The sequence below is a fragment of the Epinephelus fuscoguttatus genome, linkage group LG12 (genome assembly GCF_011397635.1).
Source record: "Epinephelus fuscoguttatus linkage group LG12, E.fuscoguttatus.final_Chr_v1".
Classification (NCBI taxonomy): domain Eukaryota; kingdom Metazoa; phylum Chordata; class Actinopteri; order Perciformes; family Serranidae; genus Epinephelus; species Epinephelus fuscoguttatus.
This window is the reverse complement of record NC_064763.1, coordinates 4,510,159-4,531,638: the sequence shown is the minus strand read 5'-3', so window position 1 is coordinate 4,531,638 and position 21,480 is coordinate 4,510,159. Positions and strand designations below refer to the sequence as shown.

At 40.4% G+C, this 21,480-nt stretch overlaps 1 protein-coding gene across 4 annotated transcripts in view; it reads left to right on the top strand.

The window, feature by feature from the left end:
* The window catches only part of arhgap32b (Rho GTPase activating protein 32b), a 198,347-nt gene that overhangs the window by 97,827 nt on the left and 79,040 nt on the right, over positions 1 to 21,480 (top strand). For all 4 annotated transcript variants that reach the window (XM_049591465.1, XM_049591464.1, XM_049591463.1 and 1 more), the window contains 2 exons: positions 2,948 to 3,042; positions 3,332 to 3,416. In XM_049591465.1, coding sequence (XP_049447422.1) covers positions 2,948 to 3,042; positions 3,332 to 3,416 — 180 coding nt within the window. The remainder of the gene's footprint in view (positions 1 to 2,947; positions 3,043 to 3,331; positions 3,417 to 21,480) is intronic.

Sequence of the window (21,480 nt, the reverse complement as noted above, 5' to 3'; positions counted from 1 at the left end):
GCTGTCACTACCGGTTGCTGCACTCTGTGAGTTAGATCCACCCCTTGCTCCTTCTCATCTCCAGTCAGAGTCCTCCATCCTCCTTGGATGAGGCTGCCAACACCACCGGAAACTTTGGTGTGCCAACACCAAAGTTTCATGGCTGGAGTCCTACACGTCAGTGACGAATGTGACAACAGGTCATTAGACTCACAAGTCAGTCTTTAGACGCTTTGCTTAACTAAAGACTGATGTCTTTCTCCCTGATTTTGTGTTTAGATGGGCAGATACAGTTTCAGAGTTTAAAAAAACTCCCTACGTTGCAGAACCAATAGTAAATCCGCAGGGCGGTCCCTTGGTGGCTCGCTGAACTCTTGTGCTCGTAAACATAGTCCGACTAGAAACACGTGTAGTGGTACAAAATGGCTCAAGTCGCTATAAGTCCTTCATTTCCACAATCTTGTGGACTGAGCACACGTTTGATAAAACGGAGTTAAATCTCTCGGCATCCATTTTCAAGCTCTCTGTGTGTTTGTTTCCTTGTGGACGAGAAAAGGTGGAGCACACATTTCTGGGAGGGAGTGTCCTTTTAAAAAATGTAGGAGGCGTTGCTTTGTTGCAGGCCGTTTTCGCCGGTGTGTTAAACACACTTTAGAAAGGTGTTCTCAGACTATCAGAAGGCGGAGATCTCTGATTGTCTGGTGGCGAGACTAACGGGTCATAGGTTCAACTTGTGTCACTGACTTTCAAAATAAAAGGAATTGCGGCCTAATCATAATGATTTAGATGTCAAGACATTACACATATACTGCACATCTTTTTCATTTGTTTTATTCTGAAAAATAAAAAAATACATTGTTATTACCTCCTGCCCGCCTGCGCGTTTTCCAATTTTACCTGTAATTTATATGTATACATATTTTTACCCGTTACACAGATTTTGCAGGTTACCCCTCGGGTACCCAACCCAGTGCAGGATCCTGGCTCCACCCTGTCAACCAAATATGGTCACTTTTGGCTCCGAAAAACCAAGAGGGTGATAGTAGTAATGCTGAACTTGAGGCTTCAAAAGGGGAGTCCACAAACCAGTGGATGAAGTCACGGTACTTAGGTCCATTATTTACACAATCTGTGCTCCAAACACCAGACCTGTACGTTATTTGAGGATTTTCAATTTCTGGTCTGGTAATGGCGTTACTAATCATCTTGTGACAAGCTAGCTTAGTGTAGCTGTCTCCCAGTGTGTCTCACTGGAGTCGAATATTCTGGCTTGTGGGGTGGTAGGGGCAGACAGCAAGGTTACCTGTTCCGTCATGTGTGCTGCCTTGTTGAGAGCAGTGGCACTGAGAACATTATATTAAACACAGTTTAAGCTGTATACTTTATTTTCCAAATCCAACAGGACATTTAACATATCGTTCAGTTTATTTTCTAACTGAAAGCCTTGTACTCAGTGGTTCAATACAAATACTTGTATTGTTACAACCTAGTAGGTGGGGTATAAATATGAGCTAGATTTAAATCAGTCTATCAGATCTGATTGGCCACAAGTCCTCTATGGAGTTGTACCACACCCCCTCACCGACCTTGTTAGTGGAGGTTCAGACCTGTGTAAAAAAAAAACCCATGGCCTGCATTGTTGGAAAATGCGTTTGGTGTTAATATGAAATATGATCCAGAAAAGCCCAGGTGGAGATCCATGAGTTTAAAGGCTTATCAGATGTACAGAGCAACCCTGCACAGAGGGTTATAAGATAATGAGAGAGGGTCTTGCAACTCTGTAAAGTTATCATGCTGGCAATTCTTTTGTCTTCCAGTATAATGGTTGTGAGGTAAACCATAGAAATACAGAATTCATGTTACAAAATAATCGACAAGGAAGGCATGCTTGACCCAAACGACCAGCTTCTGATGAGCAAACAAGTATATTGAGTTTATGTAAACTGCCCGAGGTCCAGATGAGTCATCAGAAATTTTAAAGGGCTCTGAGAAATGAGAACAGTCACATAACAGTGGGATGCACCAGAGCTTTTGCTACAGAACACTGTCATCATCAATTAAAAGTCAAATATCTTTAACAATTTACCACTCAACCAGAGCAACCTGGTGCTCCACTCAGCCTCATCATTTACATTTGTAAACAAAGTTGATTGTCATTGATTACATTTTATACAGCTTTGTTATAGACTCACTTATTCACATACTGGCCTACCTGTTTAAAGCCTAGTTCTAAATAAGGTTGGAGTTGATTTAAATTAGTTAAACTGTACCACTTCACCCTCTCATGTATTCATGTTACCATCCTGTTTACTGAACAGCACATAGACCAAGAAAGACTTTTCCTCTTAGGGCTCATTTGTGCTCAATGTTAGATACGGAGAAGGATGGAGCCTTCTGTCAGTGCTTGTTCATTTTGTCGATATTTTTGCATGTTTTTTCGAAAGCTTACAGATACTGACCTTAAATTGAGCTGTACTGCTGGAGATCGTAAAGGCAGTGCAGTGTAGCTCAATAGAGATATGACAGTAGAAGATGATGAAGACATTTTAAAAAATAGAGGAACGGGACAAATCAATAATATAGTGTAAAGAATTCTCTGTCCACATCACGATGTATTTATGGCCTCACAGACCACTGCCGTCCACAACAATGCCTCCATTTAAAGGTACAAAATTATGACCTCCTAAACTGCTGCCTCATTTGTTGCTGTGTGAAACTTTTGATTTTGCCCTCTAGTGCTATCAATTAGCTTATAACAGCTTGGTTGTACGTTTATAACCAACAGGCTTGAATCTATTAGAAGTTAAATGTCTGTTGGCTATTTTAATGTGTCTGTTAAGCAAAATCTAAACAGGTAATTGTCCAGCAATATAACAGTGGCAGAGATTGATTTGTATGCAGGAGCTGGATCTCTGATGTTTGTGTGTGTGTGTGTCTGTGTGTGTGTGTGTGTGTGCGCGCACTGAAGGCAAGGAGTGCAGAGATCCCTGAGCTGAGGACGGAACCCCTCATGCGCTCATGCAGCAGCAGCACGGCCAGCATGAAGGTCAAGAATGTCAAGAAGTGAGTAGACATACATGCACACACCTGCCTCTGCCTATCTCCTCCACCTCTCTCATCTCTGCTTCCCTCTGTTCTTTTCTATTTGTTGCTTTTTAACTGGCTCTTTATCGCCTCTGTTTCCTGCTTGAGTTCCTTCCATTCCTTGAGTCTATTTCTGTGTCTTCCTCCTCCTTTCACTCTCTCTGTTTGCACTGCACTCTCCTCATAGTCATGCACATTCTAAGGTGTTATCATGAGCAGAGGATGAAGTGGTAACCAAACTGTGTATGTGTGTGTGTTATCTTTTCAGACTTAGCTTCACCAAGGGCCACTTCCCCAAACTGGCAGAATGTGCTCACTTCCACTACGAAAATGTAGACTTTGGCACAATTCAGGTAAGGACCATAAAGCTTTTCTCCTTAATCACTTCACCACATTAATGGAATCACATATCCCAAAAGATGAAGAGTGTACTTGGGGCTGCACTGATCACCCTTAGAGCAATATATTTGCTTCACCGCCATGGTTTTAAGATGTCGGTGGAGCTGGCTGTCAATCATGGTGTAGACGGAGCTTTGAACTTCACTGTTCTTTCAAAGCCTCATGTTCTCTAGTCATTTCCCTGCAGTGTTGGGTGAGACGTGGAAAGATGATGTTCATAAAGACAGAAGTGTAACTCACATCTCTTCCTGCTGACTTAAAGAAGAATTAAATGTTTTTGCTGTTGATATCACAAAGATGGTGCATGGTTTACATTTGTTTGATATCTTCTTGAATGCCCAGTTGGCTACAGCATGACCTCATTCATTCCAGCTTCACACACCTCAGCTAACTGAAGTTTCTTTCTGTAAAACTGGTTGACGTTACTTGTAGATCTGACCACTACCTTTCTGCCTGCCAATTAATCTCTTGTACTCCACCTCTCCCTGCAGTAGACCAATTTTTGTCTTTTTTAGGGGGAGACAGGGCGTCTTTAGGTGAAGATACTGTAGCAGATCAGCAGCATATGCCACATAGAACTGGTATACATAATCTGAAAGCTGGGAACCTGAAGATTCATTTTAGATTGAGCCCATTTATAGCTCACATGTAATAAAAACTGTGTTTTTGTTAGGCACCGGTTAAAACTTTGAAAGTTTATAGTAGGAATGTCAAACTCAGTTTAGTTCATGGGCCACACACAGCCCAATTTGATCTCTGAAAACCATTGCATAATCAGCTATAAATAACAACACCTACAAATTTCTCCCTTTCCTTTAGTCTAAAGATGTATTTACTGGCATCACCACACCAAACTATAGTGGAGGCTAGAGGAAGCAGGTGAAGTTATCTCCTGCCTTACAATATTATTTTAAGACAGAAGTCTGCAGCTGCTGATTGACACTATTTTGTGTATCACAGGAGGGGGTGGCTGGGGTGTGATTTTTTTTTTTTTTTTTTTTTTTGACCCTCCCTGAAGCTACACATATTTTTCCTTGAGCCTCTGAGTGACTGGCAGAAACTGCATGACCCTCCTTCCACCATAAAAGAATTACTAGATTTTTTAAAGTTACCCATTGATGTTTGAAAGTCAAAGTTAATATTTAAAGTCGAAATCCTGGAATTGAAAAAAAGTTTTTCACACTTGTTGTGCATGCTGGTTAGTTCATGCGAATAGGTTATTTTCAATCAAATTTTAAATGAGATAGAATTAAGTGATTTTAATGAAATGTCATTATTTGAAGCTCAGATTATTTTTTTTTTTCTGACAGAAGCCTTTGTCGGACATGATGTGTCCAAGGACCATCGAAAGTTTTTAAAAATCGAATGATCAAACTGGCCCGCAGGCCACATGTTTGACACCCCTGGCTTAGAGTGTATAGGGGCTTAGAACATAGAGTCATCGAGTTTTTCTGTAAGCTGATGCGGAAGTTGACTTTGCCCTGGTTCCCTCGTCAAAAAGCCGATGGGATTTTTCCATTGGATTTTGGATCATTGCAGAAAATAAACTCTGTCGCAAACAAACGTTTATGATACTTAATGTTTTGTTCAGTAAAATAATCTTCACAAATAAACACCACTTCCATGATTATTAAAGTCTGAATGCAGTTGCCAGAGGTTAAAAGCTATAAACAAGCTACACTAAAGTCGCATGACCTAATGTCACCACCATAACAAGACTGTAAAGCTGTGTTCGGCTCGGCGTGCTGCAGCATGAGGACGTTCTTTAGTCTCATTAAGCCACTTTTTAGCAACACCATTTACTGATGTATTTTATGTAGTAGAACAAAGCACGAAAATCCCTCAAGCTTGTGTTAACCACAGATCTTATTTGAGGCTCATAACCAAAAACCCATTCAAAAAATCCATTGATGTGAAGATAAGGGAACGGGAAGCTCTAAAATGCTAATGGTTTTACGACTCATTCCTGGCAGACTTTATTAATATGGAAGTATATGATGGCCATTCCCATGCTCAGTTATGTCTCATAGGTTGTTGCAGAAATTTTTGGGTTGATACTACTTGTTGCACAGATTTGGTGCTAAATTGAAGTATTTTTGACAACTCAAGACATTGAAGAACACCACAGAAAAATCTACACTGGGATTTGATAGCAAAAATCCCTTATTGTCAATTTATGTATGAAAACCATCCATCCTTGGAATGCCGAAGTCTCTAGAATAATCACAGCCTAATGAAACTTTACAGCCACAAACTAGAGGTCACTATAGGTCAGAAACAGTCTCACTACAATAAAATGGCTACTATGGATAACTAATGCCATCACACATGAACAAAACTGAGTTCAATGACTCCACAAGTCATACACAATTGAAAATTGAAATTCCAAGACTATTTAGGGACCCCAATATGCAGAAATATTCAAATACACTGTTTAAGGTGAAAATAACATATTTACTGCATGCTAAAAACTGTATGTTTTTTGCCCCCAACTGCATGGGACTAGCATAAAGTGGACATATCTGTGAGGGGAAGACTCATGGCATAACCACAAAAACTGTTTTCATTCAGGTATCTTGAGGCAAGAGGTCAAGGGACCCCTGTGAAAATGGCCATGCTAGCTTTTCTCTCACCATATTTTAGACTAACTTTTTTTAACCCCTTTCCAGACAAGTTAGCATGACATAGTTAGTACGATGGATTCCTTATGTCATCTTGTTTCATATGATACCAGTATCTTTACTGTACTACAAAGGTCTGTTATGCCACAGAGTGGAAGAGGTTAAACAACTAGCTGATGTAGCCTCTTAAGAGATTGAGGTGATTCATATTAATATTGTTAAAATTGCATTCTGACAGCGAAAAACCCCTCTGGCCTTTACTGTCACTGACTGTGAGGCTGTGCAGTCACAATCTCAGTACAGGAAACTTTCACACTGTTCCCCTCTGACTTTATCTCCTACACAACCCACTTTGCCAGCAGCTCTATGGTGGGGTTTTCTCACAGATCGTCACAGAATGGGTCAGGGAATTTGTGACTTCCTTTCCCATACCATCAAAATCCAACTATCAGCTGCCAGTAATTTGGATAAAAGTCATTTGAATGTCTTAAAACATTGTTGAAATGTGTTAGCTTATACCAGAGGTGGGACCAAGTCATTGTTTTGCAAGTCACAAGTCTCAAGTCTTTGCACTTAAGTCCCAAGTCATAAACTTTGGGTTTCGAGTCCTAAACAAGTCATAATGCGCTATTCACCGAATGTAATGCCATTTTAACAACAGAGTACAATATGTATAGAATTTACATAAATCCTTAATGCTTTTTAAAATTTGTAGTTTTTTGAAAGCTGTTGCATCTCCATCTGTTATTTTCTACCCGCATGTTTTGCAAACTGCAGTTCATTTTTTGTGAACGCATTTATCTTTGGTATAATTTTTTTCAACTGATGCCCAGTAACATAAAGTTAGTTCTTCATAGGTCTCTCCTGCAACTTGACTGGATGCAGTTGGATCGGTTCAAAAGAAGTAGATCTGGGGAGTTGACTGACGACTTGCTGGGAACAAATAGCGATAATGTTAGTTTTTTCAGGAGATAAAGGGGAATGAATTGATTTTTTAAAAATAAAATCCCTTTTTAAAATTTTTAATCTTTGGGCTTCAGATATCAACTATTTTCTATTTAAAAGGCTTAAGTCCAAGTGTCATCAAGAGTCACTGGTGTTTAAGTCCAAGTTGAGTTGCAAGTCTTTTCTGACTTTGTCAAATCGAGTCTACATAATATATCAAATTTGTGGCTCGAGTCTGACTCTAGTCCAAGTCATGTTACTCAGGTCTTTATCTCTGTCTTATGCTGTGTAGATTCGTGATAACAGACTGTCTGTGCTGTCAGAGGTATGTATAGTAATTAATAGTGGAATATTTTTGAAAAAAGATGCTAGAGTTAAATGTGAACATTATAATTTGCAATCAGCGAGGAAAAAAAGTTAAAAGTGTCACTCCACCAATATTACACATGAAGTTCAGTTTGCTTATCTTAAGTACCAAACAGTAGAGAACAGTGTAAACTGTTGTGTAATGTCTCCTGTGGCTCTGGGAGGAGCTCTTAAAAGGTTGAAAAATGATGATGTCAATAGTGTTTTTTCAGCTTGGGAGTGAGACTTGATTTTTGTCAACTGAAAGTCTGCATTACTCAAAGATGTGGGATATTAGAGAAGTGAGTATTTGTAATACGTCACTGAGTGGTATTATGGGAAATGTATCATCCAGTTTTTTGGGTCCATGCTAAGGACTAAAAGTCAGGATATTGAGGCCTCTGCTACTCTGATTTTGACTTTTTCTTTTTCAGTATGTCTCTTGCAATTCCTCTAACTGTCAGTATAATAATAAATTACTAGTGGACTCTTTAAAATGGGGAAAATGGATTAAAGGGTTCACAGTGGTGTTAACAATGCTTTGTTTGAAGGTGTAAAGATGGAATGGTATTAAATTAGCTGTGCACAAGATGCCTGCAGGAATTGGCTCCAGTCTCTCTGTGACGCAAAACAGGAGCAAGCAGGTGGAGAGAATGAAAGGATGCTCATTTTTAATTGTCATGAGAGTTTGAATGAGAAGGTGAATTTTAGCATTTCATCATTATAGACAACTTTGTCATTATGTTAAGGAACCAGTAGGGGTCAGCAGTCAGCTAAATGTATGACACACTACTGTCAGGAGGGCAGAGTGAAGGGGTTTGCTTAAAAGCTTCCTACTGTGTGCCTCACCTGCAGGTTATTTGTTGATGTAACTCAGGTTACACCACAGAAACCACCTATTCATTGACTGCATGCATAAAGGATGAGAACTCCTCAGCTAAAAGGAATTGTCTGTAGTCAGTAGATTGGTTCTCCTTTTGTTGTCCCAGCTGTATGTGCTGGCTGGTCATACTGGCACAGAGCAGCACGACTGTCTTACCCTCTGTGGTTTTCATATTGCTTTCAAGTAGCCCTGTCTTTTTGTTTGGCTTCTCTCTAGTTTTAGCATTCAGCTCGGCTTCTGCCTCTTCTCTTGAGTGAGCAGAACCCCAAGCGAAAACTCACGTCTTCTTTGTTTGTTAAGGGATTAATTATTCTCTATTTGTTCCTCGCGTCAGTCAGTACATTCTATGTGTAATCTTGCCTCAACCAAACATGTTTGCTTGTTTAATGAATTGGTCACAAGTGATTCTGACATGATATAAATGCTTAAACATTTTTGATGAGTAAACACATTGCTGCTCAGTTAAGCATTCTGAGTGTCTCCTCAAAGTTTTCATGTTGATCACGGTGCTTGTTTGACTGACGTGTCTGCAATGCCACATGGACATAGTTACTGAAACAAGCTGCTCTGCCAACTGTCATCTGTTAGAACTAAAGCAGTTACTGTTTAAATGTGTCACCTGGGAACCAGAGGGTCGACAGTTCAAGTTCCCGTCTGGACCAAATATAGAGTGTGGACTGGTAGCTGGAGAGGTGCCAGTTCACCTCTTGGGTACTACTGAGTTGCCCTTGAGCAAGGTACCAAACCCTCAGCTGCTCATGGCGCCTGTCCATGGGCACCCCCCTTGCTCTGACATCTCTCCACTTGATGCATATATAGGTTGTTTGTGCATGTGTGTGTATTTCAGGTCTGTGTGTATATGACAACGGAGTGAAAACATTACATTTCCCCTTAGGGATCAAAGTGTATCTTCTTCTTTTTTCTTCTATGTTTGTGTTATAACTCTTTTAGTAGTTGTGCATTCTGCAGAGCAGCATGCTGGACTGAAGCAGAGTTAGGACTTGGGCTCAGGTTGGCATTAAGCCTTCTGCTGGAAGACATATTCTTTCATTTCCATAATAAAAAGCCTTGCCAAAGGAGAATTTGAGTCAGGCGAGGATTTGTTGTGGAAACATTAGGATCTCATAGTCACTGAAGGCCAAAGAAGACGGTGCCTACACTCAGAGCAGCATTTGCGTGGCAGTTTTGTTCTTAATGATACTGGTTATTTTATTATTTGCCAGTTGTTTTGGCAAAGGGGATTGTTTTTGTTTAGCTGTTAAATTATTGACATGACACCCAAGAAGGGTCTAAATTGCTGCTGAGAAACAAGTTTTTTTTTCTTTAGACCCAGCAAAGCCAAAAGTTACAGTCAGTGTCTTTTCACATTTTTTTGTCATTTAGTTTTGCAACTAAAATGTTACTGATAAACTACTGTTGATGTAATCTGACAAGCACACTGTCAAACCTTCCCTTTACTCTTAGTTTGAGAAGGGTCTTTGAGCTTGGGTTGGATACCAAGGCTGTGCAATGTAACTGTTAGATTTATTTTTATGTTGATGTAGAAGGGTAACTGGTAATAATAAAACTGTAACTCGTCTAGTCCAGCTAGTTACAGTATAATTTATAGGTTCAGTTGTAGCTGTATCCTTTGGACTGGTAACATGCTGTGATCCTGTCTGCTTGTCAGAGTAGCTGCTACATCTAACAGCAGTTCAACTCTCAGCAGAGTTGTGAATGCAGACTATTATTTATTGATCAGAGTCTTCTTTCTGTTCTGAGATCCAGAACTAAGGGTTATGGGGACAGGGCTTCACTTATCACTGCTCCAAAACTCTGGGATTCTTTTCCTCCCACCATCAGATTTCCCTCCACCATTGAGATTTTCAAGAGTCATCTTAAAATGTTTTTGTCACATTGTGACATTGTGGTGACAGTATAAAGACAACAAGGATACAGTTTTTGCTATAGGTGCAATAATAATGGTAATGATATGTTATCATTACTGTTATTATTTTATTGCTGTTATCACCATTGAAATGTTGTATTTCTCTTCTTCCCTTTGTTTTTGTGACTGGAAGAGCACAATAGATCAACTCTGTTTGTGTTATAATGTAAGTGCTATATGAATAAAGTTGACTTCATGATTTATTGTGATTTTAGGTGAAGCATTTACAAATGACACATTAAGTAGGGTTTATATTTCTGCGTCTGATCAACACCGTAACCAACACGGTAGTCTGACATGCACCCCCCCAGAAATTAAACTATGCATCACGGCGACACAGACCTCTGGTCTACTTTTATGTATGTGAGACGGTTATGTTGTACAACGATATAATATTTGCCGTTATTTCTAAGTCTAACTTGATACGCTTTTGACTTGATGCGATTCAAGGGCCTGTGATTGATTCAAGATGATATCATCTGCCCATTTAACACAGTCTGTTACAGAATAAGCTGCCACCCACTGTTTTGATTTTGGCCATGAAAGATAACAACAACACATAAATAGTGTAAATAATTGTAACTGCTTAAGTGCAGTAAAGTTTACTTTACATTGATGCTACTAACACACATAAAACAGCACATGGGATGAATAAACCTTCCGGGCTTTCTACCAGAAAGACCTTTCTGAGAGAAATGTTTTCATTTTGACCCAAACCATGATCTTTGACCTAAAACAGGGCTATTTGACCTAAAGCCCCGAAGACAAGCTTCTCCCAACAGCCATAAAACATGGATTAACAACAACATCTTTGAATGAAAATATAAAGTTCAGGTTAATAATAACTGTCAAGGTTCATCTACAAAACATTTATATATTTATTTACTTATTTATTTTTTTGCTAGTGACCCTTTTAACTTACAGGTTTCTAGTGGATCTTCAAATGAAATCTCCTGATATCATGAAAACTAACACAGACCTGGATGAGCTATACATTTTTGTTTGGTTTATGTTCTTTGTCCATCTTCCTGACTACTGCATAGCATTTTGTCCCATGCTAGAATATACCACCATGAAGAGGAAGAAGTACTTAATGAAACCCTCTGTGGGGAAATTCAGTCTTTACACTCTGTTATTCATTAAACACACACGCACAAACACAGCCCCGAAATACACACACACACAAGACCTGTATACATACATTATTTATGGAAAGAGCCAGAGTGATGAGGCTGCTGCCATAATCGGCACTACAGGCAGTTAGGGGTTTGATGCCTTCCTCATGGCCACCTCTCCAGCTACCAGTCCACACTCTGTACCCCGTCTGTGTGGATCTTGAACTGGCCACTTTCTGAGCTATTGCCACCTGTGCTACGGATGGCACATCAAATGACATTTCCATCAGCTCATTTGTACTTTGTGTTTCACAGGCTAATTTCGGATTGTTATATCTTAAAATGTTTGATTTCATGGCTTTTCTTAATAATTACCAGGCAGTGTTTTTAAGGCAATGTTTCTGCGATTAAATTTTTGTAAAAGTTATTAAAAATCAAAGGCAGCTTGTTCCAATGACAGAAAAACTGCATTGTTCCAAGTTTGTGATTTATACTACGCTAACATTACCAGTAACACTGTATATTTAAAGGGACACTTAGCCAATTTTCAACCAGCTACGTTGTTTTAAAACAGCTTCGAAACAATGTCTGGTGTAGTATGTGTGAATGAACTGTGGTAAACTTCTTCCCATCTAACCAGTGCCTAGATATCCCTCCTCCCCCTTCGGCAAGGTTTGCTGGCTCTTAAGGCTGTTGCTCAAACTTCAGGCTGTACTTTGGCATTTTCATAATACCTGCCACCCATGCTGCCACCAAGAACACAAAGAGTATAGATGCAGATTAAGAGTCAGACCTGCCCCCCTCTCTCTCAAACTCGGACCAAAGTTCAATCAAATGAATAAACTAGGCAGTGCTGATCGAATATATATCAAGATTATGTTACTGTAATGCCAATAACTCTTCTAAAATGTTTTCAGGAACATATTTTAATGCAGTGCTTGGCTGTAATAGCAAAAACGGAGGCAGAAAAAAACTGAGATCAAACTGTGAAACTAAGCAGCACTGATCAAATATAAACCAAGATGTTGTCAGTGAGTTCCTTATTTCTTGCCTCAAATGTTTTCAGAAACGTGTAAGCTTACTGTGTGACCGTAATTAAAGATCATTTGTTGCCGGCTGACTGCTATTGTCTCAAACAAATGAGAACGCATCACATCACCCACCAGTGCTCACGTTTATTTGTCTGGTACGATGCAGTACATTCTGATAGTTCTAGGTTTTTGACCTCTTAAGTCCCTTTTCTCTTTTTGTTCTGGTCATGAAGCACCAATTTCAAAAGTGTTTGCGTCTTTCTACACCAGAGATAGCATAGTTTTATGTGAGGACCCTCTTACATCATTGAAATATTCATTTAATCAAACCCACCTTGATTCTTTCAGCATGTGAAGTAGATCTGGGTGCACAGCCACTGTCGTGGTTTTTTCTCTTGTCTGTTTATGTGTTTTAGACATTCTCTGGGGGTGTTTTGTAGCAGAAATGTATTTGTCAATTGATGTTGTGTTCCACTAAAACATTAGGGAATTGCCTTTTACGGTTTTTAGCAGTAATTTTTGTTGGTTAATGTGAGACGGTTATGTTGTACGCATCTGCATCTTGTCAACCAGAAACAGGGAACTGAGTTTGATGACGGAATGCGCAGGACTGTAACAATTGGTGAAAGTCTCTGGAAACTACTTTCATTGGCCAAATTGGCAGAAAAGTTGCAGTGGTTGAAAGGTCGCACAGAATTCACAGGGATTAGTTGAGTTTGCATTAGTTGTTGCAATTATGACATTGGAACATCCTGGAGGAGTGGTGTAGTGCCAGTCACTAAATGTTAGCATGCTAACATGCTAAACTAACAGTGTATCTCAAATTGCATATTTCTGTACTAAATACTTAATATTTTAAGCACACTAAGTGCATTGACTTGGCACACTATGGGAAAATGCAGTGTACCACTGACACTCTCAAAATGCTCCAAAACTTGAGTGTGGACTGATGAACACTTCTCTCCCTCAACGATCAAAATATTGGCCACATTGGTTTCCGGTACGTCACAAACTTCTCAACTTTTGACATGGCGGCTGGGGACAACAAAGAGCCTGTTAGTCATGCATGTTGTTGCCCAATAGAAGCAGTCAGTCAAATTTGTTGGGTCTTGGGTCAGTGCGCGATCTGCGACAACACTACCCTGTTAAAATTAGTGGACCACACAAGAAATATGTAGTGTACATGATGTACAAACGGAAGTATGCCATTCGAGACACACAGTAAGAATATGACATTATACCTGCTAAACATCACCATACTTATACTGAAATAAAGAGTAGAACTCAACATGTCAGTTAGAGCAGAAGACAGTCTGGAAAGGAGTTAAGGAACCAGCTTCAGGGTGGCTGTAAATGTACTTAGTGATTCCATAACAAAACCTGGGATATAGCTTTTAATATACTTACATAGTTTGATATTAGAGACTCTCAACTTAACCTTATGCAACTGTGCTTTTCCAGATCACAAGTATAGTCAGTACTCTTTACTGATTATAAATGTGGGACAATTTGCATGAATAATGACAATAGCTGATGGGGCTGTACTATCCATCCTGCACCTCCACCACTATGGACAGAACCTCTTAAAAACAATGTAATGAGAAAGCTGTGCCGTCACTCTCAATTGTTCAATCAGGCCACATCATAGAATTCTAAAATCGTCTTTGTGCCTGCAGGAGACAAGCCACTGGTAATCTTAAAACTGTAATTCTGAAAGCTCAAACAGCTCTTCAGAAACAGTTTCTTGTGTTGATGAGCAAACAATGCCTCATTTCTGTCATCATTCTTTGTTATCAGGTAAAATATATTTTATTTGACATTTTTAAGAAAGATATAATTAAGGGCTATAGCTGTGATGTTAATTTTAACTAAACAAGTGAATGCTTTGTGTCAGATGACATAATTCTGCTAGAAGCATGCTTTTGAAAAATGTGGACTGACCATGAAGGGACACAGATGGCCATCAACAAAGCTTAGGTACACCGTGAAACAAAGTGGCTCCACACCTACCAAGAAATACTAAATTCTGAGAGTAGTATTTACAGACACCTCTCCACATATTACTGCTGAACTCAGCTGTTGTTTTTGGGCAAAGGTGGTTTTCCTCTTAAAACTGCTGTGGAATTCATGTTTTATTCATTTGTCTATTTTTGTGTTTACTGCATCATCCTGTGTATTGTATCACATTTGCCGGAGGGAACGTATTAACAATATGATGGTACCACTGTGCAAAACAATATCACTGTTAAAGCAGACATTAGAGTGTGCAACATAAGTAACTGTGGATGCTAGTGAACTGGTTGACCCTGTCCACATGCTGTTTATATTGAGTTGTTGTTGAAAGGAGATGGCTGTTTGCCTTAACAAGCATGTGTGTCTAATAAAGTAGCCACTTTGTTGAAACCTCATTCATTCTTGTGTTAACATGAGTAGGGGAAGACAATCCCCTTAAAAATGAAGTAACTCACTGTTCCAAAAACAGGGGGATATGATTTTAGAATGTGCAGGATGATGATGCATAAACCAACACACTGGTGGCAGAAATAAATTGGTAGAGTAGCCAGTTTTGTTGTCATAGCATAGAAACGAAATTCTTGTAAAGAGGCATCTTGCCCCAATGGTGGGACAAGATGCCTACAACACTTTCACTTTTATGATCAAAATGAGCTATCCAACTAAATAAAACAAACTAAAATCCAACCCCAAATTATCTAGAAGCCTTGTAGCCTTTCCTTCAGGCTGATTGTTTTTGTTTTGCCTCTGGGCTGGCGATAGCTCTGATGTTCTTAGGTTTTCTGTCCGCCTCATCCTTGTGAACACGATATCACAAGAACGCCTTAAGGGAATTTCTTCAAATATGGCACAAATGTCCACATGGACTCAATGATGAACTGATAAGTTTTTGGTGGTCATAGGACAAAGGTCAAGGTCACTGTGACCTTGTCTGTCTCATTCTTGTGAACATGATATTTCAAGAGGGAATTTCTTAAGATTTGGCACAAATGTTCACTTGGACTCAACAATGAACTGATTAGATGTTGGTGGTCAGAAGTCAAGGTCAGTGTGGCCTTGCATCTGTCTTATTCTAGTGACCGCAATATCTCGAGAATGCCTTAAAAGAATTTCTTAAAATTTGACCCAAATGTACACTTACCCTGAAGAATAAATTGATTAGAAATTGGTGGCCAAAAGTCAAGGTCAGTGGGACCACATAAAATATGTTTTTGGCCATAACTTAATGTCATATCTCAGGGACAGAAGGGGAAACATTTAGTCCGATACGTCATTGGTGACCGTAATCTTGAGTGTCTATGTTGGCTTATTCTAGATAGCTAGCAATGCTTTTGATTGGTAGCTAACTGACTAATAATGTTAGTAAGCATGAACTCTATGAACTCTATAAAGCCACATATGACTATATACTAGATAATCTAACAAAATTACATTTTGAGGCAGGATGCCCCTGCAGGGTTTTCATGCCCAAAGAGTCTAACTTTACATTTTTACTTTAAAAGAAGAAAATCTTTATTTTTCTTTCAAAATAAATTCAAAGACTCTCCAGACTAATCCCCCATCATCACATATATCCAAATACTTTTCATGTACAACTTACTATAAATACATAGATTACTGGTAAGGAGAGGAATCAAGGGGATGGGGGCATCTTCCCCCATCTTACCCCTTTTGTACTTAAATACTGTATCTACTGTTATCCTCCAGACAATCTGATATTTCACCAATCATGGCCTCTGTTCCACTTGATGTCTCTGTTGAATGGCCTCCAGCTCCCCTCCTTTCCACCCTCCTCCCCTCAGCCCTTTCCCAGCCCTGCAGGCTACTCACTACATGATCCAGTCTGCTGCCAGACACCAGGAAAACAACTTTATTGACTTCAACACTATGATCCCACTTTGCCAGTCTGCCCTGCTCTTCCATATGGTTTATCTACAACCTAGCATTTAGTCCAGCCAAGACGTTCGACCTCTTACACATTTTACTATTAATGGAGAGTTTAAAACCACACAGGCTGGTTCTGTCCAAAAACCATGGCAGTGCTTCCAACTACGTACAATGATTGAACAACTTGAAATGCTGTTAGAGATTGTTATAAGGGAACTCCACTCAGAAAATGTGCTTTGCTTATTCTTCCTTCACTGTGGTGTTTGAGCTTCACTGTGCACAATGACAAAAGGAGCGTTTCACTGAGCTCACCTTAGATCTCAGCGTAACACCGAGATGAACCAGCAGGATTTATGACATCACAACTAGTTTGGAGCCAACTGTGATTTAGTATGAAATTTAATTATAATGTGGAACCTTAAAGTCCTCATTGCACATGCATTAAGAATGGAATTTACAGTAAAGTGGGAGACCATTTTGTTTGTGAAAATGTTTTTTTTTTGTGTGTGTGTGTAATTTTCTCAGCGATGGAGAGCTAGATTTATAATTGTAAAAGGTATTTGATCTCTCTTGTCCGAAAAAATACAAGGCACAAATTATTAAAGTATTTTTATGTCTTAAAGGGATAGTGCACCCAAACATGAAAATTCAGCCATTATCTACTCACTCTCATGTTGAGGAAGGCTCTGGTGAAGTTTTAGAGTCCTCACATCCCTTGCGGAGATCGGCGGGGGGAGCGGCTAGCACACATAATGGCTGACGGCTCCCCAGACTAACGTCCAAGAACACAAAATTGAAACTACAAAATATCTCCAACATGCTCATCCGTAGTGATCCAAGTGTCCTGAAGCTCCGACATAAAATGTTGTTTCGAAAAACGTCATTTGAACTCTGTTTTTAGCCTCACTGTAGCCTGTAGCTCTGACTGCTTCTCTGTGCTCCGTGCTCACGTGTGCCTGCTCAGGGCGATCGGTGATCTCTTAAGAGCAGCAGTCTCGTCAGTACTGATGTCCAGATTCTCAAGTGCAGGCATCACCAATTCCCAGTCTAAGCAGCAAAGACTTTCCTCATCCGTTGGCATTGCTTTGCATTTGAAACAACTACACCACCAGGTTTCCAGTGCTCGACTCTAGTATTCTGCAGCTGGCTGAGGGTTAGGCTCATGAGCTGTGGTGGCTGTTTCGTCCAGTAGCCTGAGTTCCGTCCGTATACTTTCGCTCTATGTTTTTTAGGTGGCAGAAGGCAGTACTGGTGATGTGATTGATGGGAGAGGAATGCAGAGTGGAATTGTCAATTGTGAGGCAGAAGTTGTGAGAGGTCTTGGTGAGGGATTTGGGACCGATGATGATCGTGTCTGAGTTTTCACAGTTCAGTTTGAGGAAGTTTGCTTGCATCCAGGACTTGATGTCATTGAGGCAGGTGTTTAGAGTGGACTGAGATTCAGTGGTGATGGATGTAGTGGAGATGTAGAGCTGAATGTAATCAGCATAGCAGTGGAAGTTGTGACCGTGGCTGCGAATGATTTTGCCAAGGCGAAGCATGTAAAGGATGAATAGGAGAGGACCAAGCACCAAACCCTGGGGGACACCTTGGGACAGTGGAGCAAGGGAGGGAGTGCAGTTGTTAATACTGATGAACAGATGTCGGTTTGTGAGGTATGACCTTAGCCAGGAGAGGACAGTACTGGTGATGCTGAGGAAAGATCTGAGAAAGGAAATGAGTATTGGGTGGTTGATTGTGTCAAAGGCTGCTGTGAGGTCAAGAAGGATGAGAATTGAGAGGTGACCAGAGTCTGAGGAGAGGAGGAGATCATTGGTGACTTTGAGGAGGGCGGTTGCTGTGCTGTGCTGTGCTGTGCTGTGAGCGGAAGCCAGATTGACGTGGATCAAACAGCATAAAAATAATACACCTTAAAGCCTCAGTGTGTAAACATCGTGAGTAACAGTGACATCAGCGGTCAAATTCTAGATTGCAGGGCTCACTTGTGCTCACTCACTCACCCCTCCCGTCGGGTAAGTGATGGTGGCCTTGTAGGACAGAAAGTCTTGCGCAGACAGCAGAGATCCATCCACGAGTTTTTCGAGTTTTTCAGGCGTAGGCCTATCAAGCGACGAGGTTAATATTTATTTAGGAATCTAAACCATGTTACGATGTTGTAGCGACCCTGCAGTAAATGTTCTGTTAAAATGTCAATGTTCTGTGAGTTAATGGTATGTTTGGGATTGAATGACTATAGGTAGGGGGGCAGGGTGCGAGTGTGATGGGGATGAGGGCTGTGTGGGTGCGCGTGCTGGTGTGTGTATGAGCGAGCTGGAGGAGAGAGCAGGAGTGCACAGTTGGAGTTACAGCTAAGTTCTTGTTTGTTGGTTGTTTTGGTGTGGTTACGGCCAACAGTAACCTGTACTGTTCACTAATAAACGATGGTTTGCCGAATAACTGCGTCATCCTTTCCACACGTCCTGGCGGACGCTACAATATGTTATAGCTTACCAGTGACATATAGGTTATCTGTGAGATATAACGTTATGTTAGGAGTGTTTTATCTCTAATTGTTTTGGTAACACGAGCAAACATTAGCACAGTAATGCTAAAATAACACGTTTATGTGATAGTCACGGCACAGTGCGGCAAATATAGGTTGGTACGATTATAATATATGCGTCTTCAGAGTGTTCTTCCACAGGAGTTCTTTCCACCTGGAATAAGCAACACCGATATTCACTCGCCTTTTGTCCCGTCCTCGCCTATCTGATCTTTTTCTTTTATTTGGTGGCGTGGTTTCCCTCTTACGGGGCAAAACATATGTGTGCTCCTCCATTTAAAGTGCGACACAGTCATAAAAGTACAAAGCAGGTTCACGCAGAAGCGCCCCAGATTGAGCTTCACCTTCTCTGTCTCCAGTGACGGCAAGTTCTAGGTAAACGTGAAAGGCAAAGCGCATATATCCCTTTCGGCCACTGTATTCAAATATGGCAACGCAAGAAGGCAGCCTCCAGCATACTGTGCCCTCCCTGTGTATATATGGAGAAATCATTCTAAGCCTATGAGAAAGCTTCCATTTGTATGTGAATTGCATTACACTTGAGTAAATACATATTTATGAAAGCAATAGTTGATATTTGCTCATAAACAACCATGTAAATTACACATTGTAACAATTATTTTCAATTTACAACTCCACATCAGCGGCGGCTAGATTCAGCTCCGGAGGTTGCCGCTTGTTGTAAAGTCATTTCTTTGGTTTTGCAACCACTGGTTGGACAAACAGAGCATCTTAAAAACATCAACTTGGACTTTAATAGTGACTGGTTCCCAATATTTGACGTTTTATATAGGATTAGCGGAGAATGTATTTGGCAGATTGTTAATTGCAGACCTACTTTTTTACAGTATATTTGAGTTAATGAGAGGTTTCAGACTCATTCCTAGTGCATCATCAGCCTGATGGCTACTTTCATTCTCCTGCCTTTGTTTTCAGGGCCTCTACTGTAGTACTCAGGCACAGCCAGTCAGCCAGCCCTTTAACACAAAAGCTGTCTCTGCTCACACACGGCCAGAAGCCAGACATTTAATGGCTGTTTGTAGGAGAAACATTAGGCACCAAAGAAAGTAATCATTTTGAGACAAGGCATTTGTCACCACACAAACTGCATTATGCAAATTTAGCAGATCTAGGTGTTCTAAGATATAGAGCAATGATAAACATGCAGTGTGATGAGCGGTCTGAGACATTTCTCCAAAGACAGAGAAGGGTAGTTTATCCAGCCTCCAACAATATTCACTGCAATCAATCTGAGTTTAACAGCTGTGAAGGAGTGCCCCCTCTCTCATCTCGACAACAGTGCATGCACTTACAAAGGCTGTGACTTCAGTGTGCGGGAGAATAAGATCAGTAAGCTGTATGTAAGCGGTCACGCGTGTGATAAAGATTGACGTCCCTCTCAGCCATTCTTTAGGCGAGCTCACTGTGTGTCGCTGTATGCCCGATGTGTCTCAGTTGCTTCTACCTTCACACTCTGACGTGACAGAAAAAGTGTGTGGAGGGGGAGGGGATGTCGTTTTGTCTGCACTCTTACCCGTCCACCCCTCTATCTGTCCGTCCCTTCATCGCTTGCCTGCCTGCATCCGCCCTGGTAGCTGAGCATCGTGACACAATATGCTCCCACTGCCCACTCACCCCCTTCACTCACAAAGGACCAAGAGAGATGCATAGAGATGAATTCCCTCCCCCAGTGGGACCCAATCCATCAACTGCAGCACTACACTGAAGACAGCACCGGGCAGCACACACACAGGCAGGCTGCCCTTTAAAGGCACAGGGTTGGCTAACAGCAGGATCCAGATTCATGGCAATATTCAAGATCAACACTGGATGAGTTTTAACTATAGAATTGTTCAGGCACCTATGTTAGTCTGGACAAAGCAAACCCAGAGCCATGGCCTGCGAAGTTATGATGTGAACCCCCTCTGTCACGTGTTCATTCAGAGGACCTCTTTCCACTCCTTGTGAGCAGAGGATGATGTAACGGTTGGACTCATTCTGCCCTTGTTAGAGGAAACAAAAGACCAGCCAGAGCGCACACACACACACACACACACACACACACACACACACACACACACACACACATACACAAAGACACACACACATAACCTCTCTTGCTTTCCCTTTGTCTCTCATGGTCGTTATTGGAGGACAACAAGAAGGCTTGAAAATGTGATTGTCCTTAAATCCAGAATGCACATTATCAAGTGGTACAAAATCCACTTAGTTGACAATAAGATGTGATTCTGAATAGAAAATCAGCTCAATTAGTCATGACCCTGTTAGCATATTTTATGAATACTTTAATTAAAGATACTTATTTTGAAGATATTTTAATTGTCTCGCATTACTAGTTCAAGATTATGCTGCTACAGTTTGATATAAAGATTGATGAATTATATCCAGCAGATTATGGAGAAATGATCAGGACTGTGAGATTAACCTAGCATTAGGTTGTGTGACTTTCAATCTCAAATTAGATACAATCATTAAGGAAAAGTAACATCTCCTGTATCAATAAATTTACTGTTATAGTTTATGAGTGTATGTGTGCATCTTTATGCAACATGCATCTTTTGGTAACATTTTTAATTAAAAATTAAAAAGTGATGTTCCCTTTCAAAATTGTTTCATTTGAATCATTTTTTAGGCTTGTGGTGGTAATAAGAAATCTCCAGAATTTCACCAAAAAAGCAAAGATAAAAG